General features: G+C 48.3%; 1 protein-coding gene across 1 annotated transcript; it reads right to left on the reverse strand.

Moving 5' to 3' along the window:
• Positions 1-2,620: 2,620 nt before the first annotated feature.
• On the reverse strand, positions 2,621-9,785 carry LOC135910354 (acanthoscurrin-1-like). The gene is made up of 3 exons (XM_065442413.2): positions 9,634-9,785; positions 4,814-5,613; positions 2,621-2,903 (listed from the first exon to the last, which is right to left on the reverse strand). Coding segments are annotated over exons 1-3 (813 nt in total). The 5' UTR covers positions 9,646-9,785; the 3' UTR covers positions 2,621-2,902.
• Positions 9,786-10,000: the final 215 nt, after the last annotated feature.

The raw sequence follows: 10,000 nt of genomic DNA on the forward strand, positions 1-10,000 counted from the left end.
GATCGCGTACAAGGGTGCTTAATGCGAGTCTAAGGTCTTTGTGTTTTTCTAGACGGTGTCCATGCAAAGCGCGACTGGTGTGCTCATACCAGAGCGCCCTCTACATAGCCCGCACAGGCGCATTGAGCAACGCTTACTCAGCAGCGGCGCATGCTCTACAAAGGAAGCATTCGCAATGAGGTCCCACGTTGATGTCTGTAACGTTGCATTCAGTATCGATGCCATCGTTACGCGTCATGTCTCCGAAGCAACGGACGGGCCCGGTGAACCTCCCCAACCGCAAATGGCCGTTTGTTCTTTTGCGTCATTCTCGTAAAGCCGGAGACAACGCCCAAGCCTTCGTTCGTGCCTTTTCTTATTTCCGACCGGCTTACCTTCTGCTTCATCTTTAATATCTGTGTTTATTTTTCTCCCTTTTCGTTCAGTTTTGCGACTGCAATATCAGAGGGAACGAGATTTCTCCAAGTAGCACGACTCCACTTCCGGTTCCCGCTCAACAACTTTGACCTGTCTGAAAAGAAGAAACGTTCAAAAAAAGAAAAAAGCATCCTGTTCTAATCTTACGTGTCACCGCCTACATACTACAATTCTTCAGCGATAAAACTACGGCATCCTTCTTACTGCGACTGCGAGTAACGCTTTTTGCGCCAAACCACAACTGAACTCGTCCTCACGGCCTGTACCAGTATCACCAAAGACAAGCCGCAATCATTCAGGCCACTGCTTTGACTACTTTCTTGTTTTTTTTTTGTTGTGCAAGCCGCGCTCGTGCTCTCAGTTCGCGTCGCGCATGGTCCTTTCAGCACGTGAACACATTCACCAATGCACTCGATTCCGTTCGTTACGTTAAGATACCTTCATATAGCTACGTTCAAACTATGCACGTGTGCTGAAGAAAAGTCATAGCAGAAGTCATATAGATATTTCGAGTTATTGCGAGAGGCAAGCCGAACGTGTAAAATGTAACAGAACAGGTGGCCAGGCGGTCATTCCTGTTTATTTCTGCTCATGGAAGCCCGACACTTCTTCGTCTTCAAAAGCAGCTTTCTCGCTTCTTCTTCTTCGGCTAGGTTACATAGTATATATTTCAAACCCAGATATAATGTGCAATAATTTGCCGGTATTAGAAATGTTAACATTGCGCAGTTATATCGGGAAAAAAAAACTTGGGAGTTCAGTGTTAAGAAATCGAAACCTGACCTCTGTGCTCACAAAAACCTGTAGCGCTAAAACTGTTCGTAATAGAAGATTACAGGCAATCTTGACGATGGACATATCCTTAGCGAAGGCGGACCACAAATGGAAGGGAGTACTTGTTAAAAAAAAGCCTTTGTGAATGTGGGGCACTGGTTCACTCTTTCCGACGATCTTTCCTGTTACGTCGAATAAGTGCACTCGAATATGGCGCTCGTTGACACAATTATCGTGCCATCGTGCCAAGCTCCTCACCTTCGCCATAAGCGGATAGAAACGGGGCTCCCATCCCCGCTCATCATCATCATCATCAGCCTGGTTACGCCCACTGCAGGGCAAAGGCCTCTCCCATATTTCTCCAACAACCCCGGTAATGTACTAATTGTGGCCATGCCATCCCTGCAAACTTCTTAATCTCATCCGCCCACCTAACTTTCTGCCGCCCCCTGCTACGCGTCCCTTCCCTTGGAATCCAGTCCGTAACCCTTAATGACCATCGGTTATCTTCCCTCCTCATTACATGTCCTGCCCATGCCAATTTCTTTTTCTTGATTTCAACTAAGATGTCATTAACTCACGTTTGTTCCCTGACCCAATCTGCTCTTTTCTTATCCCTTAACGTCACACCTATCATTCTTCTTTCCGTAGCTCGCAGCGTCGTCCTCAATTTGAGTAGAACCCTTTTCGTAAGCCTCCAGGTTTCTGCCCCGTAGGTGAGTACTGGTAAGACACAGCTATTATATACTTTTCTCTTGAGGTATAATCCCCGCTACCCATCCCCATTTACCCATCCCCGCTGGAGGGATTCAAACCCATGCTGCCATTCAAACCCATCTGCAGTCGAGAGCTGGACGCGCTGACCACGACGAGGCCGCTCAACTCTGTCGCTTCGTAATTTGTGTTTCCAGGGTTTTGCGTCCGACACAGATCAGGAATCTGTGGTCGTGTGCATCCAAGCAAGACAGATGTTCACAGAAAGATGGTTACATCAACAATTAAAGAGTAGCCGAGAAAGAGTTGTCTTAATCTGGAACCAACGTTTCGACGATGTGAACGTGTCGGACACACTTGCCGAAGCATTGGCTCATCAAGCCCGGGCCCGTGCCCTGTTCGGCCAGTGTTATCTATGGTTCACCTAGGCACGCATGGGATAAGCAAGGGGTAAGGATAACCTCGAGTCAATCGCAAAGTGGAAGTTTTTCGGGGTGTGAGATGGTGGTGTTCGCTTTAAAAGCCGGCTGCTGTCGCCGTAAATGACTTCAAAGCTGTAGGAATATTCGATGTTTGCTCTCTTGTTTTTGTTGTTGTTGCCTGTGACGAGCTGTTGATTTCTTTGAATAGTAGAAGTTTTCTAACGTGACGTCCGTTTCCAGAGAAAAACTGGCAGCCAAAGTCTGCATCAGATGTCGCAAAGAAAGTCCACGGATCGTTTTGTAACAAATTCTTTTATTTAGTAACAAACCTCAACACCAAACTTGTCTGCCGGCGAGTAACAAACTTTTCTCAATTACAGTTCCCAATTTTGAACCAGACCCATGCGTATAACGAAAGCTCATGCGTAAGGAAGTTCAGGCAGTTAGGGTTTATGAAAAATTAAAATAAATATAAGTTAAAACTCCTTGTTCAGCGCCAGTGAAACCGCGCCAGTTCACTGCGCTGATTTAGCGATGATGTCTTTGCATCCAAGGGCATTCCGAAGGGTACGTATTCTGAAAACCAAAGAACAAGTTAAGATGAGTGGTTTTGTAGGACTGCACGCTCAAGATCTATGTAGAGAAGGCATGAAGCATCACGAAAGGGGCATGTCATTTAAATTTATGCTACAGAAGTATAGCCTTTCACTTAGTTATTGGCCACTGTTTAGTCAGAGTAAACGGAACCAAACGCAGAGAAAAAAAATTACTCCACGAATGTTGTACTCAGGTGCCAGCGCTGTGCAATATGTGCTTTCGGCAAGTCGAATAACCTTGAAAAACACTATTAGTTGTGCCAGAGGGCTCTACTGCATCCTAATTTCGTAATACGTTTAGGACATCGCCATGAGAAAACAGTTACTTGATGTTACGGAGAAATCTCAGTTCTGCTTTGTTGAGACTTCGCTACCGTGGCCTAATCAATCAATACGATTACAGCACAAAACTTGCATTCTCGAAGCCCACGAAGGCGGTTTATATTCTAATCTCAGTTTCCCGAGTCCAACACGTTGCATTTCTAAATCAGCTTAATAATTTATTACGGGTCACTGATTTTCTGAACGATAATTGCATAAGTTTTCACGAAGAAAAGCTTTTCACTCACTAATGGGGTACTTCAAATGGCTTTGAAGCATGAAACGGCTTTAGCTGCCTTTGTCGGCGGCCTTCAAGTGACCTTGAGCTAAAAACCAGAGCTGTTATCCGGGCACTCAAGCGAGAACATACGGGCATCGTTGCTAGAACAAAACGAGATCATCCGGGCAACCAGTCAGAACTTCAGCAATAGTGCACTCTGGCACCCAACACTTTGTACAGGACCGCATTACATACGCTAGTTACTGCCCAAACAAGTTTTTAAAAGAAATATTGCTTGCGAGTTTTTCCGAATGTTTATTTACAACGTCGCTTAAGACGTAACTCCTAGTACGCTGAGCTTTTATATGTGATTTCCAATAGTGATGTACGAAAGGCAGATGCAGGGCACCGCACACGTGATTTTCATGTTTCCGTGAAGAGACAGGGTTGCCTGTGCTCTTTTCAACGCCAGCGGTCCGTGAGTTCCGCGGCGCGGGTTCCGCGCCGCCTCGAGAGATGGCGCCACGTTGCGTGACCAGTCCGGCAGCGTCTGGCCCGCCGCGTATGGTTGTGTGGTGTAATGTGGAGGGTGCCCTTGCGAGCATGCACTCTACCCATTATAAGGTCGTGGCTAGTATCATCTCCAACCAGTCTGCTTTGCCGATAGCTATTTCGTGCTTACATCTACTCACAATCCCGGGGGAGCCACCATTCTTTCTCAAACTTCATGCCACAGTGTGCACCTGTTTGGAGGCCACAACTCAGCGCATGAGCAAATGCCATTGCTTCTTTGCTTGAAGTACAAAACGGACGTTCGAAAATTCTCTAGCTTGAGTTCTCCATGCCTGAACGGGCTTGCCACATATTGATAGCTATCGGTTGCTGTTTTTGTCAGCTATTAGCAGAGATTCGAACAATTACGCGAGCGTTGTTGCTGGCATTCACGTATATCTAATCAAGCGTATGCGAAGAACGGTGTGTTCGTGATTGGAAAGAACTAGGCCCCTGAAGCCTTAAGATCCCACCCAAAACTACTGACGCCGTCTCGGCAGTGGCAAGTGATTTGCTTGATCCGGTGGTTAAACTTCTGAATCGTTGTTAATAATCCAAAACTTAATATAACAAAGGAAGCAAACGAAGTAGCGATGTCTTAAGGTTCGATGCACCAATCATTCTATACAGGGCCCAGGGACGCTTACATGTGGCAGTTTTTGTAGCGCATACAGCAGCTGCGAATCATTTAACAACGAATGCATATGCGAGATCGCGGGTCTGCTCATTAGCATGCCTCGCCGAACAAGTAAGTCCTTACGATTTCATGCCACTCATCACAACATGGGACAACTTACCACCACTTAGCGACATGGCCGTAAGTAACTCCCAGCCTGCCAAGGCCGGCGCCGTGGCCGTAGCCGTATCCACCACCATATCCACCACCGTAGGCGCCACCGTAGCCGCCACCGACAGCAAGCCTAGCGAGACCAGCACCGTGACCGAGACCGTATCCGGCACCGTAGCCACCGCCGACAGCACCCAGGCCACCGAAACCACCGTAACCGCCGAGACCACCTCCGACGGCGACCGCCGGAACGGCAGCCACGGTAGCCACAGCAGGGGCAGCAATGGCGACTGGCCGAACGACAGCCACTGGACGGGCTACAGCCACCGGCCGAGCTACGACCACGGGACGAGCCACGGCCACGGCGGGAGCAGCGGCTACGGCGACGGCGGGACGAGCGACGGCGACACGGAGGCCAGCACCGTATCCGAGACCACCGCCGAGGCCGCCTCCGTAGGCGAGACCACCTCCGTAGCCAAGACCGCCTCCGTATCCGAGGCCGGCACCCGAGAACAGACCGAGACTAGCGCCTCCGAGACCGCCAGCTGCGCCTCCGTGAAGGATCGCCGCGCCTCCTGCGCTGCTGCTGTAGGAAGTGCTGCGAACGGCCGGGGCGGCGGCGACAGCTACAGGAGCAGCAGCAACCGAGTAACCGGCACCACCGACGGCAGCACCTCCGAGACCAGCGCCGTAGCCGGCACCATATCCACCTCCTAGTCCAGCGCCACTACCTCCGGCACCGTAGCCACTGTAGCCGCCGATGAAGCCAGCGGAAGCCGCAGAGAATAGGGCGAATAGAACGGTGGAGAGCTGCGAGACAGACAACCAGGCGTTGACAGGAGACCCAAGTTTTTAAAAAAATTCAGAGTTGTGAAACAGCACGAGTGTTCCACGAGCGTAGGAACACTGGTTTTAATCTACTGTGGACGCGTATGTGAAGAGGCAGAAAAGTATGGCAAATGCTTGATATGCCCGGTGAAATGTAACAGTGGGGTTGAGGATTGGGCGAGTTGGTATTGCATTCTAGAACTGGCACAGCGCAACATACAAAGGAAGAAACAAGCCGGGCCGGCCAGATAAAGGAACAGAGCGCTGACTCCACGCGAAGCAAGATTTCTTGATCAATTAAACCTTGCATTACAGAATTGCGCGTTCTGTGACTCATGATGGTATAGCCTTCTATCGGTGTGACGTTTTGTGGAGTATTGTGACGACTTGTCCTGATGCTTTCTTGTAGGTACATACATATTTCTTGCAACTTGCCAATAAACCAGTTGGAAGTCAGCGCTCTGTTCCTTTATCTGGCCGGCTCGGCTTGTTTCTTCCTTTGAAGGTTGCGCTGTACCAGTTCTAGAAAGGTAACAGACCATTTTTGACTGGTTACTTGCCTAATTACCTGATCACACAGTTCGCCTTCTGCGGGGTTTCTGACGCTTTTGACTGACTTCAGATGAGAACAGGACAAAATTTCATTTAAGCTAGCTAAATATTATTTTTTTCTTGCATGTTACTGATGCATGTCCTCCATGCGATTCGAGCGTGCGTCTTCCTTGGAGTCCTTTCACCGTCTGGGAACACTTAAATAAATATTGATTTTCTTTCCACTCTCATTCTGTCGTTCCTTTATTCAGCAGCTACTCAACAAGAAGGGCCTGTATTATGGGAAGGTGGGGAAATAATACCGACATTGCTCCTCCACCACCACAGCTCGCGTCCTTTACATTGGTAGGGCATCGCTGTTGTCAGTCTAATGTGCATATTATCGTGGTGTTCCGTGCAATCTCTACCCACAAACGCTCTATTTTTTTACTCTACCACCCAGTCAGTGCTCTCGATGCTTGAAGAAATCAAGCGCTAACCGTAAAGCCACAAAACAACTCATTTAGCCACTCAAGAGGACCGCTCTGCTTAGCAAAGCCTGTGGTGGTGGTGTTGGTGGGTCGTAGCAAAAGGCGGAGTTTAGCCTGGCGATCAAGGCCGGGGCAATTTCGCCACCCGAGAATCTCTTACAATATAACTGTGGTGTTTCACCCCATGTCCTCCAAACCAGCCTCTCTTAAGAATGCGATAAGGAGACGAGAAGTTTCTTTGAGGGCTATAACTGGTCCTTCGAGGAACACAAGTTGTCGCAGGCGAGCATAAAGAAGGGCTTTTTTTGCAGATTCTGCAGGAGAGCATCTTGGAATTCTATCTTGGAATTCCGAGCATGACACAGAAAGTGTTCAATGTCTCCGGTCTCGTCGCATGCCATAGAGTTGGGAGAGTTCATACGCTCCATCTTAAGTAACCATGCTGGAGTACTAGAGGATCCTCTCCTTATTCGTTATAGAAGTGAGGCTTCCTTCAGAATTGAATCTTTTGGTTACGCAGTGCATATGTGGGGGAACCCAAAGTGACCCAAAGTGATTTCGAATGTCAGATTTTTTAAACTCGATTACTCTTCGGGGCATTGACTGCCAGAGCCTACACAATAACCTGGACAGAAGCCTTTAGCCGTCTTGACTTCAATAAGCGTTCTCGTATGCAATTTTACGCTGTAGTTAGACACCACATTTTCTTCGTTACCCACATTTATGTCCAATTGTTTTTGCTAAGAACAGTCTTCTTGCCCCATCGTCTCTCCGGTTCTTGGCACTAACTGCGACCTTTCGGTGTTTCAGGCAGCTTGCTCACAGTTTCTGGCTACTTCAGTCAATGAACTTATTCAATGATAAAATGCCGCTATATTATAAAAAAGAACACTCAGAACATGCTCGCGCCTATATTAGGCTAATTCCTAACTTGATCTGGTGCTCTATAACGTAAAACTATTCCAATATGTTTATATTCCAATCTCCTGACGTCAAATTCGCCTAACTGCTGACGCAGGCATCTCGCGGTGACCCGCAGGGTTGTCTGAACAGTCCAATCAAACGCCCTCCTAGTTTATAAAAGGTGACTTTGCTTTGAAAATGAATAATATTGCTCATATTGAGCTTTTTTCCGTTTGTAATTGGCTGTCAGGAAGCGAGGAGCACGCTCAACCAGAGGGGGATTCGATGGGGCCGAGCCATCGCACTGAATATAGATAACCGGATGAAGAGAAGGGGTATTGGCATCTGCGATTGGTCCGCTTTCCCTTACTTAGGTAGTGGTGGCTGGCCGAAAATCGCGGCGTCGTGCAACGGAAGGTTAAGAATGCCGCTAAAACGGATCCTCAGCAAAAAAGAAAGGTCGTAAACATGCCGAAAGGGTTGAAAAACGTTACACGGCCAACCACAAAAAGCTTTATGATACAGCAAATACTATCCGGCAGCTGCGAGTAGCAAGTGCCTGAGCGATCGGCGGCGGCCATATTTTGTTCCTTTCGGAACGGGACAGCCTGCGCCTATTCAGAAAAAAAGTTCAGTTTTGTTCGGCATATTAACGCATCTTTAACGCGTGTACGTCACTTTGATGCGGTGAGCTTTCATGGTTTTGTGACGTCGCGTTACAGGTAGGTGAAGTGGGTGCAGTCCGAAAATTTTGGACCATGCAATAGCCGAGGGCTAATGACAAAAAGCTGTCGAATCAGAACTAACTATTTTCATTTTGTTCATCTCAATCATGCATAATCAGTGTGTACACTCCGTATCAAATGGGGAGCTATCGCGGCCTTCGTAACGTCGCGTGACAGACAGGCAAAGCGGGGGTGGCCCAAAAATGTTTTTACCAATCGCGGAGGGCTGATTGCAGAATTGGAATGGCAAAGCTTGCAATAAATTTTCGTCATAGCCACCTCCCCCCCCCCTTGTTTTACTTTCTTTGGAAGTAATGTTCGTAAGACCAGCAATGAGAGCAGATATTCCCACTCCATATAGTGCTGGAAACCTCGGGTTAGTAGCTGAATAAAGAAGAATGTGCTCGGGTCTGAACATGCGGTGTGTCTAATAATAAGCCGTTGCTATCCTAGTCAGGGTCAGTACGAATTGACTGATTTATCACAGTTGTTATTGTCGCAATGGCAAGCCAATTACCTGCACTTCGAGACAAGGACCTGTACCAGAGATCTTCAGTTATCCCTCCTTTTTTTGCGGGAACGAAACATTCCCTTTCAGCGAAAATTTTCCGATCTCGGTACATCTCATTGGCCTCTGACGCCCTGGACTCTAATTTATTCCCCTTAGCACACATGGTTGAGCTCACCTACATGACGTATCCCAACTCTGACACCGTCTCGGGATGTAGAATATCAATAGACGCTTTTAGGCCACGATCCACACATACGTCGGTCTGCTTAACCCATTACGGTTCTTCCATCATATCCTTCTTTTTTTCAGAGTGCTCGTTGGTTGGTCTCAAATTTTTCTCAACTTTCCTTTTGAGGTTCAAACACGCACAGATAACAGTGTACTGACCGAATGAAGCTAAAACATGCTTTTCTCTTTCCCGACGTCTCTAGATTGACCTTCGTTACTTAGAATTTTGCGCGAAATGCATTGTAACCTATTTTTATTCTCCAACCGATGTGCTTCCACGATGGTGGTTTCCATCGCATGACCCAAATAAATGGGCGTGTTCGATTCTTCTAGGAGGCGTGCTACCACTTGCGCGCCTCTTTTGAACTATCACTCCACCGAGCATAGTGATTCGTTTTACAGTACATTTGACGGGGGTTATGCAGTTGAATCGCAAGCACGCGGATTAAGCTCAGTAAGGCTGTGACAGAACAAGGCTGACAGGAGAGCGTTGAGGCAACGCCCTTCTTGTGCAGGTATTTAGTCCAGCTAAGGGGGCGGGAGGGGGGGGGGGGGTGACGATTGCTGACAGTGATATCGATGACGATTGCACGCGAGCTCCGGATATACTCACAACGGTGTTCATGGTGTTCGGTGGCGGTTTAGATCCAGTACAGAGCTCGAAGATCACAAGAACCAGAGCGACGTAAGACTGGTTAGCCGATTGCCCGCGACGCTTTTATACTCGAATCCGGCCGCATGCTCCGCAGTGACAGATCGGCGATGCACTAAAACATAAAAAGAAGACGCAGCCAATGGTCTTCGCGGACGTCGCTTCGTTAGCCATCCACGCGAGAGGAGGTTTCAGCGAATGGTGTACGGAGAAGGTTATGCGTTCCACGGGCCGCATGGTGACCGCACCGAAGAGCAAGCGCTCCCCGGAAATCCCCGCCTGAGGTCCTGCGCAGGGCTACCGAGAATCTCCTCCTCCCTTTCGTCTC

Source organism: Dermacentor albipictus, chromosome 8 (genome assembly GCF_038994185.2).
Source record: "Dermacentor albipictus isolate Rhodes 1998 colony chromosome 8, USDA_Dalb.pri_finalv2, whole genome shotgun sequence".
NCBI lineage: Eukaryota > Metazoa > Arthropoda > Arachnida > Ixodida > Ixodidae > Dermacentor > Dermacentor albipictus.